General features: G+C 38.8%; 1 protein-coding gene across 2 annotated transcripts in view; it reads left to right on the top strand.

The window, feature by feature from the left end:
• The window catches only part of SCML4 (Scm polycomb group protein like 4), a 99,199-nt gene that overhangs the window by 47,450 nt on the left and 31,827 nt on the right, over positions 1-19,922 (top strand). The window contains exons 3-4 of one of the 2 annotated variants that reach the window (XM_078385249.1): positions 1,032-1,220; positions 8,508-8,719. In XM_078385249.1, the coding sequence (XP_078241375.1) occupies positions 1,184-1,220; positions 8,508-8,719 (249 nt within the window). In that variant the 5' untranslated portion in view covers positions 1,032-1,183. The remainder of the gene's footprint in view (positions 1-1,031; positions 1,221-8,507; positions 8,720-19,922) is intronic. The other variant, XM_020801361.3, reaches the window with a different exon arrangement.

Genomic DNA, 19,922 nt, shown 5'->3' on the forward strand with positions numbered 1-19,922 from the left:
AGCCATAAATTTATCATAGGTTTTCTCAACCACCTAAAAGCCTGTGCTGGAGCCCTCTTTTCTGAGCTGAACCAAGGACTGCAGAGGGAAGTGGGGGAGAAAATTGTTTTGCATGGTTCTGCAGCCCAAGTATAATATTTAATTTAGGCTTATGAGACTTTTTGCCACTTATGGAATTTACCATACCAGGTATTTCAGTTTTTCTACTGCATCTCATGGTGGTCAATTCAGAAAGTAGTCCATTACTTGCTTTTGGCCTCCACATGTAGAATCAGTGGCTGAAAGTAGTTGAAAGATTAATGCAAGCTGAGTAGAAGGTTAATATAACTCATTTATAACTCCAAAATCTTGACCTTTTGCAAATGATATCAAAAATCCATAAAGGCATTAAAACTGTCTATTATTACAGGTTAATTTATATAGTACTTCTCACATTCATGAGCTCAGAAACATGAAAGGAACTGTTCTTCTTTCAAGTATTATCTTCTGCATATCAAATTTCCAGTCCTCCACAGAAACCTTTAGCTCTGTTAAGCTAGCTATGTAGGAAACCATTATTTCCTGAAACTGAATCTGAAAATTAACTGCTTTCTCCTCACCTTTCTCTGAAATTTGCCCTAAGGGATTTTTTCAGGTGGTAGATTCTGTATAGATCTAGCACCTGTATTTTAGTAAGTGTTGGGAGTAGGATGACAATTTACATATCATCAAAAAGGAGGACAAAAGATAGCACTGATTTGCATAAAACTGCATATACTAATCTACTGTATATGGAGGAAAGCAAGACTAGAATGAGTTTTTATAATTTAAAGAGAATTACAGTGGGGAATATAGTGATTTACTTACCTGTACCTCTTAAGTCTGCTGTCCAGGTGCTGCTAATTGTGAATGGGCAACAGCACCAAGACCTCTCTCCCTGTGCCGCTTAATCTTTAAATCTGACTTGGACTACATAGTCTTTCAAACACAGAACACCTTAAAGCAGAAAACTGTCTTTCATAAAACATGTTTCCATACCCACCCTTATATAGGAAGAAGTCAATAACCTTGATGCTCTGAGAACCTGCTGATCCAAATCAACTACCACATGGATTAAGTGAGTGCTGCTGCTGGAGTCATTAACACTTGGAAATACCAAAATTTATTGCTGGTGCAGGAATATCCCTGTGCAGTTTTTATACTCATGCAGTCCTATAGATCTTCCACTTCATTTCCTAGATGTAAGTATTTGGAAGTGTGCAGTTATTCGACAAAATGTACATATGCAGATGAGTAGTGGAAATCTCTCCTCCCCCTTGACCCAATTTCTGTCAGATTGAGTTATTCTGCATTAACTGCAAGTCATTATCCTTTTTTCCTTTGCTAAAGAGTTTGGATCTCTGCCTTTTCTCCTCTTCAGTGGTCCACCAAGCACTGAAGGAGGTCTCTTGGGGAAGGGTGGTGGAATTAGTTAGGAAGGTGTGAGTTTCCCTTAAATGTTCACAATATAGTAGGAACAAAAAAAAAGTTTCTGACCCCTTATTATATCCCAGTAACTCAAACCCCAAAGTACTTGAATAGCACTTTCAAAAAAGGATTCATTGTTACTTACTGTTTTTTAAAAGACAGCTCGTTGATTTTAATCATTATTATCAAAGAAGTAACTCATTATTAAACTCATTACTAATAAACCGCTTTTTAATTACCACCTATTTATTTTTTTAAAATCAAGATAAAAATACAGAAATACTCCCAAATCTCCTTGAAGCAGCATCTTAGGATTCATGAGTAAATGCTACTTTTATTACTCTGCCCCAAGCCAGCAGTTATATTTTAAATGCAGCAACATTGATAATATCATTACTCTAACCTATGTTAAAGGTAACATTAGCATTTGTAATGTATATCAGACAGGAAACATACACAAAGAAAGCAACAAAACAACAGATAGAAATATTGTGGCACCTCAAAGACTAACTGCTGTATTTTGATGTGAGCTTTCCATGGACCAGGTAGTCTGATAACTGGAATTGTTTATAGCCTAATACTGTAATCCGATTCCTTTACTAATAAACCATTGTCACTTTATCTATTATCTTTATCCCCACCTAGTCATAGGGTGATAAATGTGTCAGTCATACAGCCTCACTCTAATGTCTGAGGAAGTGGACTTGATCCATAAAAGCTGACATTAAAATATAGCAGTTAGTCATTAAGGTGTCACAGTGTTTCTACTACTTGTAATGTCTTTATAAATAGCACCCCACCCCACCTCCACTGGGTGCTGCTGCCAAGGGAGCACCCACTGCATGGGGTGGGACACCGAACCACGAATCAGCTGTTTGGCCAGGAAATGAACCAAGCTGAACTTCCAAACTTCATGCTCATCTCTATGTAAAACCATTGCCTAATTTCCCCTGCAGGGAAAGTCATACTCAAGGTGGTACAATGAAGGCTTTCATCTTATATTGAGCAAGAAATGACTGGTGTCTAAGCTGGATTCAAAAAAGAAAGAAGCACTTGAGATCATATTGCAAATATCTACTGGCTACCGGATCACACCAAAGAATTTCAGAAAATCAGTCTATGTTTTAGAATACAGCAAGCTTTTGACTGTGTTCATCATATGAAACCATGGGTTGTTCTGAAAGAAATCGGTGTGCCACAGCACTTGATTCTCCTGCTGTATACAAGAGCCTGCATTTAGGACAAAATACGAAGACACAAAATGTTTTCCTGTTGGTAAAGGTCTGTTCAATCTGTACTCAGAACTAGACATGGGGATGAATATAAAAATGAATTGTGATATTCAGCATATATTGCTGATTCGTCTGATATTCGTTGCTTTGTATTTGTGAGTTCCAGAGACCTCGACGAACATGAAGCAATGAATATAACCCTTTTATATTTGTTCCTTCATCTTTCCCTCTCTGCTTATGCCCCCACGGATCAGCTGTTCCTTGGAGGCATAGGCAGAAAGCGGTTTTCCCTTCAGGCGGCTTGCTCAAGCCTGCCCAAAGGAAATCTTACACCCCTGTTTACAAAGACAGCAGTGGGGATCACTTTGGTCAGGCATTCTTTGTCTTTCTATGCCCCCCACAGCATAGATTGGGGAAACCTGACCCAAGCGATTCCCTCCTGTCTTTGCAAACAGTGTGTGTGTGTGGGACGATTGCTTCAGTCAGGCTTGCCCAAAGGGAAGCCCTCCCAGCTGCTATTTGCAATGGAATAGAAGCTAGGCTGCCAGAACAGAAACAGCCATTCCGGCAGCCGAACTTCTGTTTCAGCAGAGGTGGTGGCAGAGCAAGAGGAGGCAGCAGGACAAGTTAAGTGGCAGTGGGAAGGCAGCAGGGGCAGACTGCAGGGGTGGGGGCTCAGCCTTTTTTTTTTAAGATAGTCCTACCAGCTATCATTTTAAAAAAAGAAAAAAACTGATGAACTGACAAATTGATTTGTGGTTCGTCAATTCACCAGGGGGAAATTCGTGGCTGATGGGTCATCAAGGTTGATGAGCCACAAACCAAGACGAACTACCATTTTGGCAATTTATCCCCATCTTTACTCAGAACATATCAAACCAAAAGCCAGGCTAGATTCACTTCATGGAGGAGTGAAAATTGGTGGAAGAAACATCAATAATTTAAGATATACAGATGACGCCGTCTTTCTGGCAGAAAGCAGCAATGACTTAAAACACCTTAGAGTGAAAGTGAAAGAAGAAAGTGTCAAAACAGGATTGCAGCTGAATATTAAGAAGACAAAAATCATGACTACAGAAGAACTACACAACTTTAATGTTGACAATGAAGAAATTAAATAGTGAAAGATTTTCTATACCTTGGTTCGATCATCAGTCCAGATGGAGACAGCTGCCAATAAATCAGAAGAAGACTGAGACTTGGAAAGGCAGGAGTGAAGGAAATGTAAAATATCTCCAAGTATAACAGTGTATCACTAGAAAGCAAGGCCAAGATAATTCACACTTTTGTATTACTGATCACTATGTATGGGTGTGAAAGCTGGTTAATAAAGAGAACTGACAGGAAAAATATTATTTGTTTGAAATATGGTACTGGACGAGAGCTTTGCTGGACTGCCAGAAAGATAAACAAATGGCTTCTAGATCAAATCAAACCTGAACAATCTGTGGAGGCAAAAATGTTGAAACTGAAGCTGCCTACTTTGGGTACATCATGAGAAGGCAAGGTTCTCTGGAAAAGACATTAATGCTGGGAAAGTTCGAAGGCAGCAGGAAAAGAGGAACGCCAAATACAAAATGGATTGATTTCTTAAGGGAAGCCACAGTCTTGAATTTACAAGAGCTGAGTTCAGGACATGACATTTTGGAGATTGCTGATTCATAGGTTCACCATAAGTCAGAGAAGACGACAGACTTAACAACAACACATCAACATAGGTGAAATGAGGCAAAGATGCTATGAATTCTAGTGATGAATTATCTGAATTCTCTGTGGCAGAGATGCTGAACAAATGGTGTGGAAAGCAAATTCCCTACCCAGAAAATGCCTACAGATCATATTCATATATATTTTTCTTTTCCCACTGAGAAATGCCGGCAGATATCCATCCATCTGGATTGCAGGGGCAAAGCTTGTAAATCAGGCAGTGTTCCTTCTAGGTAGGCTTGAAGTTAATCAATTTACTATGCAGCAGTAGCCTTTTTGCCTTTCTAACTTATTATTTTTTAAGAGATGGGTATTAGATCACAAAAATATCACAGACAGGTGAGATTTCTCGTACTGCATGACTTTTCATCAGACCAGGTGCTATGCTCTTCCTTTTGTCACAATAATTTAGTTAGAAAAAACTTCTACACTTCATTTGCATCAAATTGTCCTCAGGGCATCCTGCAATACTTGAATTTTTTTTTTTTAAACATGAGGCACCTATCAGAACTTGGTAGTAACTAATCACACAAAATTGGTTATTTGCAATTAATTCCTTTTAGTGGAGGTATAGCTGTATGACATTATAAGTGTAACTCAACAAAAGACAACTCTGGCATCTTTATAGTGTGACTGCAGTGTTTACAGGAGTGTGGCCTCCAGAAATGATGGAGGAGGAATATCATATGTTCTAACACTATCTCATGCTGCTTCCTTGCACCCTATTGTGGGTGATGACACAGGGATCAGAGGGGAGTGTGATTTATACCCCAGGCCTGCATCTGTTAGCATCCAGTGCTTGTTGCAATATATGATGGATTTGCACTTTGTTACTTTCATGAAAAAAAAGGAAAAGATTAGTTTGTTTTCTTAATTGCAGCTGCAGTGGTAACTCCTGTTTTGATCATTAGAATTACTGTTATAACTAATCATTTTTAAAAACTCATTTTAATTTCCAAGCTCTGGCACCCACACCCCTTTCCCCCATTGACTTTTAGTCCCTTGACTGAAGGGAGACAACACAATGTGCTTTCTTTCAATTAACCCTGTAATGGCAACTGGAGCAAGGGTCCTTTTTGGCATCTATAGTTAGAGGCATCTACTTCATAATCCAGAATATAGTCATTGCTCTGATGGTGATTTCTAAAGATCGTTTCTGAGCAGAACTAGCATCCCTTTCACTAGATGACATTTGAAGGGATGTCTAACTTCAGGTGTTTGGAAAACACTAGAAAACTTTGAAAAAAGTTACTGTTCTTGGATTATACCTCTCAGAATACTTTAATTACTATGGCCACTGGCCATGTTAGCAGGAATATTCTGGCACGTGTAATTCAAAAGCATAATTTCCCCCATCTCTGATTGGTACATGTTGGGTCATTTAGACTGTGTTCTGGATAAGTCTAAGGTTTTAACATTTCCGTTTTGATAGTTTGTGTACTTTAAGAACCACCACTGTTTTTAATGTTCTCTGGTTCAAACTTTTAAGGCTTATTTCAGTTATTTAAATTGGTTGCTTTAATTCTTAACTACCCAGCAAATTCTTTGGGACTATAGAGCTGAATATAGTCTATATTAACAATTTTAAATTGATATGGCTGTTGTTAAATGAAAGAAAGTGGCAATAGATAACAGTAGAAGCTAAACAAGGTGTCCAAATAATCAGTATAGCTATATGAATATAATATTTAGAAAATATAGCATAAATGTAAGTGATAGCCAATAAAACATCATTCTAATAAGAAACGAATCACAGTAAAAGTAGCTCACAAGACCATTTTGAATGGTTTAAAACCACGATATTAACCTCTCACTGTTACATCTGCTGGCATTGAAAGAGGTAGGTCAAGAAAATAGTTTTTACATAGAAAGTAAAGCCTCTCCAGCCATATAATTAAGCAAGTTGCTTTTCTAATTGTGAGTTGGTTTGATGGTGGGAAGGGGAGGGGAAGGGAAGGGACCCCTACACATTTATAGAAAAATGACTATTGGCGGGATGGGGTATTTATGAAAGGAACTAGCAATATTTATCTCTGCAGCCTTCTCATATCATTCCTGGACCATGCCTTAATTTAGACTCTCTCCATTTATCAGATTTCTCTACACGTTTCATTTCTTGACTGAGAATTATAGACAACTGTTAATTGGCATTGTAAACAGGCTTCAGATCTTACCATCTAGAATGGATCAGCTAGGAGGGGCACAGCTCCATTGCCAAAAAGGATGACAAGGAGCACCAAACGGGATGACATTGATTTGGAAGTGCTAATTTAAATAGATACATTAAATATCTGTAGAATTAGACCTAACTGCTGTAATCTAAGTGGAAATACAATATTGCTCTCCTTTTTGCAACATGATTATGAACTTTTGACACAGCATTGAGGAAAAGACTGGAAATTAAAGAAATAAGGAATAGTGTTTAATAACTCTCTGAAATGCCCTGTGCCTTGTATTTTTTGCAGCTTACTGAAAACAAATATATATAGAAAGAAAATAAACAGAGCTCATGGTAGTGTTGTTGAAATAACTAGCTAGGCAACAATCAGTTATTTCAGAGGAATGGTCTGAAAAGGGCTTTCAGAATGTCCACTGCTAGGACTGATCACACATCTAACATTCACACACATGGGCATGCCATCCTATAGCTTCCCTGCCATTCATCAGTATATATCAGTATGTGTGGTTTGTGTCTTTTCTTACAAAATGATCCAAGCCACCAAACCATTTCACTTAAAAAGGAGAGAGGGCTGATTAGATATATGTACCAATCAAAGCATCTACTTTCCCTTCTTGACCAGGGAAACTGACTGAGTGTGTATGTGTAGGGTGGCCACTTGCACATCACCAAAAAGGAGGACAGCTCTTCAAATGGAGGACTGTCCTCCCTAAAACAGTAGACATGGCCAGCCTATCTCTGAGCATACTAGGTACCTGCAGATTTGTTAATGGTATCTAGCTTTTTGTCAAAGATAACTGCCTAAAAATTTGATGTGTTTTGTTCAGCACAAAATCTGAAGTGCCTCAGTTCTTGTTTCTAGGACCTGTTAAAAAATCATCAAAACTATGGAAATATCACTGGTACCATCTGCTATTATTGCAGGTCAAATTTTCTGACTTCTGCCACATGCTTCAGATTGTTTTTTTTTTGGGGGGGGGCAAATAGTCCTACAAGCATGCCTGTGTTTGTCTTTTTCTGAGCTCCAGAATCAGTTTCCAGGGCCACCATTTATCCCGGACCTTTATATAAGAAGGGTAGTTTTCTGGCCGCAGGCAGGGAACATTTTTTCACCGCTTGTGTAACTATTTACTTATTTATTATATTTATTTATTTATTTATTTGATTTATATCCCGCCCATCTGGTATATTTATACCACTCTACTTTTAGCCTCTGCATATCAGGGACCAAGAAGAAAGTCTGCCAGATATTCTTTTGAAGGGATCCTAAACTGTTATAAACATTTATTTTAGGATTTTAATTAGCCAGAGTTAGCTAGCTATTCTTTCCTAGAAGGAATCTTTTTTTGTTTGGTGTTTTTGAAACAATTTTAAAATTTGTGCTAAGATAGTTCTAAACTTAACCCCTTAGTAGCTGAAATCCTATTACTTAGTATAGTACATCATCCAAGAGTAGGCCCAATGAATCAGTGGGGATTTGGTAAGTCAACTTCTGCATAAGTTCCACTGATATTCCTCCATAGGTTCCAGTGATAGCTACTGATTCATTTGAACTAATGGCTGGATTTAGGCATCAGTCTTTGTTGTTGTTGTTATTGTTGTTGTTTAAAAGAATGTTTCTGTGACTTCCTAATTATTTAGACTGTCATTCTTTGACAAGTACGCTTTTCTTGAGCAATACAATTTGTATAATCAAGAAATTTCACACGTAAAAACAAAAAACAAGGAAAACTCCTTCCCTACAGAGTGGATAGATTATCTGGATTCCAAACCTCTGTTAAAATTTGTGTTTTTACAACGTGTGCAGTAATATTCCCCGTATTCAGTGGAGCACGCTCATTAGCAACTGTGTTTAGGACTGCAATTATACTGTGAAATAAAAAAAATGTGTATGTGACTGTTCCTCTTTTCCAACAATATTTGTCCTTTTTTCAAAACCACAGCTCCTTCACTTATGAATCATTTACCATCACTGCCTCCAAGACTGGATACTGTTGACATGCAGTCTCCCAGAATACCAGGCAGAAAAAGAGGAAGGCCCCCCCTGCATTCTGCTCCTATGAAAATGGCAGTTCATAATCTTTATTCTGCACCAGCTGGCTCTTTGCCAGTTGTGAAGATCCCAAAGAAACGAGGGAGGAAACCTGGATATAAGGTATGAGATTTTCCAAATTACATGGTGCTTCTTTCTCTTGAGAACACAGGGTTTGGAAAGAGGAATTTCTCCAGTGTTTTGTAGGCCAATGGTACATAATATAAGACTTGCCACCTCGCTTGCCAAGGCCAAATATAGCAGCACGTAAGCCTCACCAAAGAGGAGGACAGATGCAAAATAAGAAATGATTCGTATAATTTAAACAAAATTGCAGTGCGTATCATCTGAGTGGGAAGACAATAGCCAAAATCCTGCTGCTTGTTGCAGTACATTGCCCTAGATTAGGCCCATTGAGTCCTTGGACATTTGATGAGTCGCCTCCTCTGTACATTCCATTGATTCAAATGGGCCTACTCTGCAATTACTATGCTAAAGTAAGTAGCTTTTAGAGCAGGTTCATTTGAATCAAGGGAACTAACAGAGGAGGTAACACCTATTTTTTTTTTCCTGCTGGTAATATGGGCACAATATCAGGCCATTTCCTGGCATTCTGAATCTTGGATACAGAAGAAGAATATCTGACATTCATAAACAATAGATTCTTTAAATAACAGAATTTACATCAAAACAGCAAGTGCAGCAGAAGAGCCAGGATAAGTAAACAAGTTTTTAGTTGGTTGCAGAAAACTTGTGGTGCTGAAGGGTCAGGGAATTCTATAGCTGGTACCCTTGTATGGAGAATGCGATGTCTCCGGGGGGGGGGGGGTGTATATTGAAACCTTGCCAAGTGTAGCACTATACAGAGGATAATCCCAATAAGTGAAGGCAAGAATATATTAATGTGAGGTACAGGCTGCTTTGAAAGCAGCTGGCACTCAGAGTTAGACTCTGCCTAGAAGCAGGGAAATGAGGTATTTTGGTATAATTGTTGTAGTATATCCTGACAAAGATGGATTCCTATAAAGAAAGTACTGTAAATATATATAGAAAGAATGAGACAGTAAGTTGAAGATAATTATTTATGGGATTTGGTTTAATGAAGTCACTTCTGTTACAAAGTATCTATGAATGGCTTCTTCATGCCATGATCCCTATTGTTGATTAATGAAAACAAGAAGTAAGATGTCAGGTTCTAAGGTATTCATTGGTGATCTGTAAGGACCAGTACATCCAACGTGGTGCTTTTAATTAGCGTTGAACGATTAAAACATCAAAACAACATCACTCCAAGAAGTCAATTCTGTCACTCAAATATGGCTTGTCCTTTTAAAACATATAGCTCTCACTCAAAATTCACTGGCTGCTAGAGCTGGAAAATACATTTTGTGCTGGATAGATTGCTTGACTTAATTAGCTCAAGAATGGAATGGGTTCCTGCTCTTGTGAGACTAATGTTTATTTCTAAAAACTCCTGCGACCAACACACTTGGGTGGCAGGCAACCAACTTCTTTATGACATCTAGATGCTGGATTATTACAGAACAGATGGATCAAATTGTGCTTGTATTTTGCAAAAAAAAAAAAATACAATTTGTGTTAAAATTGCATTTTGCTTGAGATTCACTTTATCTCCACAGACGCCTGAAAAAACATCTTTATGGTCTCCAGAATGTATGTAACATTTTTTTCAGTTGTCATTAAAGCTTCATATCTGGTATAATTTGCCCTTTATAGAAACATAAAGATAAGACATGAATTTTTACATCATCCCAATTTTTTTTATCTCTTAGCAATTCACAGTGCAATCCTATCATATCTGCTCAGAAGGAAGCAGCAATGTTTTTATTAGGGGTTCAGTCCCAGGATAAGTATGCATAAGTCATACTTAAGCACATCTTGACAACCTAGACCGCAACTCAGTGAAAGCTGAAAATTATGTAAGCTTAATGTTCCACCAGGAGCTGAGATCATTGATTTAGACAACAAAGCCCTATGAAGCCCATGGGAGCCCATTACTTACCTCACCCATGAATTGGAGTCACTGTCTAGTCCAGCCTATGGGTTAGACTGCAGTCTTCTGGATACATGTGATCCTCTAAATCTACACGTGATGGTTTGAAAGTGCCTGCAGGGTATTTTTCATCTTTTCCCTCCCTCAAGTAGTCAAGTAACTGCTCTCCATAAAGACAAAATGATCAGGAAACTGATGTCCAAGGTAGCCCATGTAGATGAAGTAGACACTATTAAGTCAATTTCCATTGAAGCAAAATAAATTAACAAACAAACAAACAAATAAAAAATCAGAAATGGATGGTAGCTTTGTAGCTGTTGTTCTCACAAGTGTACAGACTGGACATATATTATGAGAAGGCACCAAAAGTAGAAGAAAAGTATCAAATGACCAAGCCCATATACAGTGGGTCTGTGTGATTTTCATTAAAGTTCTGTGCATTTCCCATGGAGTTGTATAAGATTCTTGAAGGAGAATTTACATGTTTTACATGTTGCCCATGGCAACTAGATGAGGAAGATGGACACTGAGCAAGAGAACTTGCAGAGGAGATGCAGTGATAGGACTTCACATAATTCTAGCAACAACAGTGTCTCTGGATTAGGTTCAAGTGGTTGGGAACAAATGCATGTGGCTTTTCTTAATAAAACTAATGGCACAGCCAATGCTCATTACAGGTCAATTCATTTTTGTTCAGTTACTTATACTTTACCTTCCTGTAGATGTGTCCCTAAATGGATAATATTTAGTGTAAAATAAAAATCATGTTGACTCAATTAGCAGTTAAGGAGAAATAATGACAGAAATACAACTTGAGTGTGAAACAAGATCTATACAAGAATATGAGGGTTTCTGTGTTAATCTGATTGCAGTGCCTTTAGGGGCTTAATGGACGGCTATAACACATTAAATTGGTTCCAGAAGCAAATGGGCAGCCAGCGTTGAGTACAGAATGTGTAATATGAATCTCATCCTACATGCTACAAGGAAACCACTTCTTTCCCTTTGCAATTGCAGAAGGTAAAGGCTCATGCAGCATAATCCCATGGCTGTTCTTCTCTGCTCCTTATTCATAGTTGAAGTTTATTTTAGCATCCACATTATAATCGGCAGCAATGTTTCCTCATTTTGGCTCCAGCCGTGCTACAAGGTTTTCTCAAGATTTCTTCAGCTGACAACTATAAATGTTTGTCTCTGTTTAGCTTAATAGATAACCGCTGTAAGTGTCAGCCTTTGTTTGGTTTTGTGGCTTTCTTTTCCCGATGGCCTAAACCTTTTCCTGACCAAGGCTGAAGGGATATATTGGCTTTGATGGCTTCTGCGATGTGTCATGTTCTTGCTCTTGCCACCTTGCTCTTTCACGCGATTGGAGCAAGTGCCCTGGGTAGTACTGTGTCTGGTCTTCGGTGCTGTCCTTTTCTTCCTAATACAAATATATCAAAAGTTGCATCCCATCAGCATTAAAACAGCAAGATAAGCCTTTTCGAGGGGTAGACAGAGAGTTCCAGGCAATGCTAACTTGTCAACTTGTGCTATGTTAACACATTTTGGTATGGTGGGGTTTTTTTTGGCAGTGCCATATTGGAAACCATAGTCCTTATACTGTATTTATTACACTGGCAAACCTTGTTTGCAATAAAAGGCCTGGTTCCTCTTACGGGGAATGGCATCTTTCACTTGCTACTCCCATGTAACAGGCTACATTCATGGTCATTTTTGGGGGGTAACTGAGTGATAATTTTTGGTCCTAGCAGAATAGTCTGTCTGTCTGTCTTTCTGTCTGTAGGCTGGCTGGCTGGCTGGCTAGCTAGCTCAGTGAGTTAGGTTGGGAATTTAATTCCCTACTGTGCCTCCCAGAAGAGCCAGCCTATGTGGCCTTGACACACTGCACAATCCCAGAATACCCCCGGAAGAAGGGAATGGGAAACCACTTCTGAGTATTTTCTACCTAGAAAATCTTGAAAAGAGTTGCCATAAATCAGAATTGACTTGACAGTGCAGGGGTATGTACTGTATGTATCTCAGACACCAACCATGTATACTGTATACCCTTAGCAAAGAAACTGTTTTTCCACAAAACTAGGGGCATGTTCTTCCTTTCCTAGACACCTCTGTGCAACCTCAACAATACTCCAACCCCGGCCATCTACATTAATGAACATTATGGTCTGGGAAGTTTCCCATCTGTCCTGAGATTTTCAGTGTGGTTTGTTGAGTGCTGGTTGTAACAGAGACTAAATACAGCCAAAGAAAAAGAAAAGAGCCATTCCAGTATACCGGGGTACATAATATCAGGTGTGTGAATTAAAAGGAAAGCAACAAATTTATTAACCTTTGCACCTCCAGTCCCATTGGGTTAATATGGATCAGTGAACCTGATGGCTTTGCTGTTATTTTCCAAATCTTTTCATTCAGGTTCAAGTCAAAAATGAATATTCATTTTCTCCATTGCCATATTCAATGATTAAATGGAGCCACAACTCACAAATTAAAATCTCTGTGGTTTCTGAGTAGCAGGGGTGGTGGTATTATCTGTCACACACACCCTGTGGCCCCTGTTCCCTCTTGTGATTAGCTGAAGTCCTCACAGTAGCTGGGAGAGGAAAAGATGTTCTCAGGAACAAAATATATTGTAAGTTCTACCTTCTGTAACACAAAGTATTTGAGATTGGTTTATCTTAAATGAAAATTTAAATCCATTCACTTTACAGAAGCCTTGATGTCGACATAGACTGATCCATTCATACATTTATTTTTAAAATCTCCTTATGTGGCACTAAGCAATGTGCACTGTCATGATCAGCACATATACCTCCAAATTTACCACTACACTACCAATCATCATTTTGCTGAGAAGGTCTCTGGACTTATCTCCCCAAAGTCTTAATTGAAGTGAGCTACTGATTATTATGCAATATATATATATATATATATGAAAAGCAGGAGAGAGAGTGGAATTTGGGGCAAAAGCATATTGCTTCTATCTGGTGATCTGCACCTTCACAGACAAAATGATCGTTTCTCCTACTGATTTACTGTGTTCTGTAAAGTCTATGTCAGATCCAAATTAGGACTTCTAACATGCAATTTTCTCCTCCATTGCTTTTGATTGTCTTCTTGAAAGATCTCTTAACGAAAAAGGTTATTCCCCAGCTTTGTATACTTATGCCTTTATTACAGGAAGGTTTTTCAAAAAATGTATTATGATAATTATTAAACATACAGCATATAAAAGTTCAACAGAGATGAGAATTTAACTAGACAGAGTTCTGTATATGAAACCTTTACAGCATGCTTACTTTGGACTGCACTACAGATCCTTAAGCTTTCATAAAGACAAAATTAAGTACTTACTGTTGTGACCAGAGAGTGTGACACTACTTTAAGCTGCCTAGAAAGATATCTTTCATAATAGTTAGTTCTCCATAGAACTTGTGGGCAACTGTAATTGCAAGCTATAGTCAGAAACAGGGCCTTTTCTATAATGGCCCCTTCTTTACATAACAAATGCTATTTTAGGCTGCATTGGTACAAGTATAGTTTCCAAATCCCGTAAGGTACTCGTTCATCTTTATCTAGCACTGGTTAGGCCTGATCTTGAGTACTGTGTCCAGTTCTGGACACCACACTTCAAGAAGGATGCTGACAAATTGAAACCAGTTCAGAGTAGGGCAGCAAGGGTGATCAGGGGGCTGTAAACCAAACCCTGTGAGGAAAGACTGAAAGAATTGGGCATGAGAAAAGAAAACTGAGGGGACATATGATAGCACTTTTCAGAATACTTGAAAGATTGTCGTTCAGAGAAGGGGCAGGATATGTTCTCCATCATCCCAGAGTGCAGGACATGCAAGAATGGGCTCAAGTGACAGGAAGCCAGATTTCAGTTGAATATCAAGAAAAACCTAACTGCTAGAGCAGCATAGCAATGTAACCAATTACCTCGAGAGGTGGTGAGTGCTCCAATGCTGGAGGCATTCAAGAGAAATTTAGACAACCACCTGGCAGATATCCTTTGATCTGTATTCCTGTGTTGAGCAGGGGGTCGGTGTCAATGGCCTTATTAGGCCTCTTCCAACTTCACTATTCTATGATTTTAGACTTCAACAGCCACATTTAGTTGCAGAATCTATAGACGACCAGCTGAACAATGTAGGCAATCTGTGATGTTGGCACCTGAACATTTGTAAACTGTGTGTGCCCAGGTTTCATTCACTTGCTGTATAGAGTCCGTTTTTTAAAAAGTCCCTGCACAGGTATTCCGAAGGCACCCCACACTCCCTTCTCCCATCTCCTCTGCATACTTGCTCATTCCCCAGCCAAAGTGTGCTTCTCTCTTTGCTGTCTCCTCAATGTTTTTCCCCACACAGTATGTTCCCTCCTCAAGCTCCTCCAGCAGCTGCCCACTCAGCAGCTGCCTGCTAAAATAGTCCATTTACTGTCTTTACTGAACCATGCCCAATTGGAAAGGCCAGCATGAGTAGACCTGTTGAATACATGGGAACCCATAAATCAACAATTATGGAAGTTATGAAAGTTCCATTGATTCAGTGTGTCTTTCATTGGGACTAACAATTGGATTTAATCCCAGTTCTCCCTCTAGGCTAACTTGCAAGTGGGAGATAAGGCTGATCTTTCAGCATTGTTATGGCAGGCTTGTAGTGTGCCTACAGGGGGCAGCCACAGAGAAAGAAGAAGACACAAAGTATAGATCTATTGGCACAATTTGGAAACATTGCTTTTTAAGACCAAAACTCTCACATCTCTCCAGTCACTCTGGCTAAAGCTGCATGGGGATTCTGGAAGTTGTAGTACAGAAAATAAATAAATAAATAAATAAATAAATAAATAAAAGTCAGTTCCCCCAACTCTGTTCACACCAATATGGATGTGTTCTGTTAGATGAGTGAAAAGAATGGACTTTGTATTCAGGAAGGAAGTACAGCTACTCCCCAATGCATTCTGTACTGGAATGAAGGGTAGAAGGGCTGACCTGTCTTGTAGCCTTTAGGTGACATTCTGATCCCCATTTCTGACATGTTATTGGTCTGTTTCCAGATCAATTTTTTTAAATCCCATGAATGGGGGGGGGGAGGATGCAAATGACTATGATCTTGGGGGCTATTCATAGCCCTTACTGTGCAATCTTTCTATACATCCATCCATACCACAGTCATCCTTCCACAATCACATACTAATTAAATGCTAATATTATAATAATTATTTCAGTAATATTTAGTAAGCTAAACTGAGCGAGAAACTAAAGAAAAAGAAAAGTACTGTATTTGAGAACACAGAAGGGCTATCTAAGCAGTGGTGCAAACCTTTCTCCTCACCCAGGAAGTGGCTAGCAGAGCAACTTCAAGGCATACTATAAATATATACTGCATGCTGACATCTCTCTGAGCCCTGCCTAGCATCTAAGTGGTCAGAGTGTCCAGGGAAGATCTTAGACTTTCATCTGTCACTTGCCTTCTCCTTAGATACCAGCGGCTTAGTCTGCTGTATTTCTTTTGATTTCCTGATTCTTCAGTTCATCTTTTTGACCCTATAATGCTGAATAGTCTATGAAGGATCCATTATGGTGTCACTCTGTCCCAAAGATGAAGAGTGTCTCCTTGCTTTGCTTTACCTTGTTGTTGTTGTTGTTGTTGTTGTTGTTGTTGTTGTTGTTGTTGTTGTTGTTGTTGTTGTTGTTGTTGTTGTTGTTGTTGCTGCTGCTGCTGCTGCTGCTGCTGCTGCTGCTGTTGCTGCTGCTGTTGTTGCTGCTGTTATGTGCCAAATTCCTTCCAACATATGGTGACCCTATGAATTGGCGACCTCCAAAATGTCCTGTCCTCAACGGCCCTATTCATCTCTTGAAAACTCAGGGCTGTGGATTCGGTTTTGGAGACAATCCTTCTCATATGTGAACTCCCTCTTTCTCTGTTGCCTTCAGTTTTTCCAGCAAATCTCGCCTTCTTACAATGCACTCAAAGTATGACAGCTTTAGTTTCATAATTTTTTTTTGTTTCCGAAGAAGTTCAGGCTTGATTTGATTTGACCCACTTGCAGTCACCCACATACAGTTGTGTGCACATGGTTTGATTTGACCCACATACAGTTGTGTGCACATGGCTTGGGTAGAGGCATCTCTGTAGAAATAGGGGTGGGTGGGCACCTCTGTGTGTTCTTGGTACTCAGTTATTTCTAGATAAATTGCTAAATGCTTCTAATGCCTTTGTTGCCTGTTGTTTATAAGAATTTCACTGAATAACTTTCACAGAAAAAAGTGAAAGGGATTTAATCTTAAGCTTTTCCAGTATTAAAGTTGACAGTCATGGAGATACTGTGAAATATATTTATAGGAACTTTCATTTCAGAAGGATAAATGGTTTGTGTATACCCACTTGAAGCATACACTCTTCAGCTAAGTGGAATACTTCTATTCTGAGAAATTCATTGTGGTCTTTACATGCTGTGCCAGGAATGGCATTTGAAAGGGTGGGTGGCTGGGAGAAATGTGACTTGATGTAAATTTCAGACAATTGACTTTTAAAATATACCTTTTCATGTTATCTGTTGTCATATTACTTCCTAATGGGTAATAAATAGGAGCATAAATTTTGTTGTCAGGCAGTGACAGGAAAGTGATGGGGAACATAAGATGAAATATAGTATTTAGCTTTCTATGTAGGCATTTGGAAGTAGTCCTTGCTTTGTGTTTCAAAGTGCACATGGTGTATTAGTTATGAATAGTCACCCTTGAAGGATAGAGTGGCCCCTTATTTGATTAGAAACAGCACTGTTCACGGTAGGTGATAATGGCCTGGTTTGGGCCAGTGGTTCTCAACCTGTAGGATATGTACCAGTAGCACCATTGTGATGAACCCTAAGTGAGGCACAGGGTATTAATAACAATCACTGACAACTCACTCTCCCTTCACCCCCATGTCCTCTTGCAAATGAGATGTGCTGTTTCCTACTGACTCCTCCTGCCACAGATTATTCCTCCTTGACCAAGGTCCTTTTGAGGTCTCGTGTGTCATTTGGGAAAATCCTTATGCAAAGATCCATCACTACAAGTGTTGCTGTTTGCATGATCTAGACCTATTACAAACGCACAAACAAAAATCCCTTTTCTGTCTCTTCCTCCATGCTTTGCCTCAGCCACTTAATGATCTTGAGAAATGGGAAACGTCTTCGCCACTCACCTGCAAAGGGAAAGGGAGAGCAAGTTTTCCATTTCTTTTTAATTATTGCTAACTGACACAAAACATCAGTGATGCTTTGAAAAGAAAAGATGCAGGTAGGCATTGATCGGGGCAGACTGGTTTGCATGACATGTTTGTCATGTGGTTGCCAGGAAAAAGCAGCAAACCAGCCTGTTCCCAGCCTAGACCAAAATGCAGAACAAATGTGTTTGTTGTAGGGAACAGTTTTTCTTCCCATTGAGCCAGTGGGGTGCATACTCATTTGACTACAGATACCAGGACATAGCTGTGGGAGACAGAGTGGTAAGGGAAGCAATGAGACAAATTTATTCTTAACATGAAGAAGAATCCTACTAGGTGCTTTCATGTATCCAGCCGTCTACTTATTATAGCACTGGACATGGAGGTTTCAGGAAAAAAAAAACAAGATAAGCAGCAGCCGCGGGGATCTTTGGATTGTAACCCGGTGGCAGCTGTATCTCAAATGTATTTCTTTACAGGCAAAGTAAGCAAGTACTCATGATTTGAGAAACTGATAGTGGCTATTCTGCATACAGTACTTTTAAAAAAAGCACCTTCTATACTCTGTGGAGCACAGTAGACAATTACTGAGATACAGATTTATCTGTGATGTCACCTACCTTACAGGATGTTTCATTACTGAACATTACTTTTTTTTTTAGGCAGCTAACAAACTATGGGGTTATTTAGAGGAGCTTTCAGACTTTCCTGATTTATTTTTAAATAACTAGTGCCAATTTTATAACTATTGTTCTTGCTCTATTATGTCAATATTCTTATTTTATTACAATTCTTATTAAGTACATGATTCTAAATATTCTGTGGTGTTTTTGCCTTGATGAGTTCTTGTAATTAAGGTGTAGTTTAGTATTACATTTGAAAGGAAACAAAAGGAAGGGAGATAAAAAGACAAAAAAGCTAAATCTTACTGTCTGACCAAAGGTTAGAAGAACGGAAAATACAATATAGATTGCAGTTGGCTTTGATGGAAGTTAATCACCTATGTGGCTTGTTGAACTGGTTGGATAGCTCAGTGGTTTAAGTATCTGGTTCGGAGCTTGATTCTGCGCTATGCCTCCATGGAGAAGAGCCAGCCTGTGTGGCCTTGGGCAATCTGCACAGTTCCAAGGTACAAACCAGAAAAAAGGAATGATAAATCATTTCTGAGTATTCTCTATCTGGAAAATCCTGAAAAGGGTATGCCAGAATTAACTTGATGGCACATATTATTATTATTATAATTATTATAATAATTATAATTATAATTATAATTATAATTATGATGATGATGATGATGATGATGGTGGTGGTGGTGGTGGTGGCTCATTATAAGTAGCCAGTTGCTTCTACCAGAGATCTCTTGTAGCTTTCATGCTCAGTTTTTAGAATTTTGTATGTGATCTGTTGTAAAGCAAAAATTCCAGCATTTCAAGGCCCTGACTATGGGTTTTAAGGTACTTCTCACTCATTAGGAATTTATTTCACCCCTGAAGCTCCAAAGCCTGTATCTTTGGATATATGTAACTTATGGTATCATTTGTTGCCCTATTTTGAATAGTATTTAAAGATTACCCTTCTTTTCCTATCAAATTTGGAGTGAGAGGAAGATTCTACAAACTAAAGTTTCTTTTAAAACCAAATGGAATAGGAGCATTTCTATAAAACATGCATTTCTTTGTGTTTGTATCTTCTGCGGCACCATTAATGTTATTGTTTGCAAAATATGCTGTGTGGTAGGAAATTAACTACTATCTTGGTGTTTAAATATGAAATTTGCTTTCAGAAATGTTGGGAAAGGTCCAGTCAGTGTGGTGGTGTAGCTTTGAATCACAAAAGTAAGGAGATGAAATATCCCATGCGAACTGTGGAATAATTAATTGACATTTGATTACAGAAGCATTTGCTCTGACTTCTAGGCAGAGTGATAATACTGTAAGACATCTTATGGAATTAGTACACAGGATAAACTACAGTATGCCTGTTTCGCAACAACAGAGTTTGGGCAACCTCTTTAGCCTCAAATACCAAATTCAGTTTCAGAAACGTTATCAGGCCAGTGCTAGATATGGCCAAATGTAAACAAATTGCAGTGTATTTTAGT

Source organism: Pogona vitticeps, chromosome 1, assembly GCF_051106095.1.
Source record: "Pogona vitticeps strain Pit_001003342236 chromosome 1, PviZW2.1, whole genome shotgun sequence".
Classification (NCBI taxonomy): Eukaryota; Metazoa; Chordata; class Lepidosauria; order Squamata; family Agamidae; genus Pogona; species Pogona vitticeps.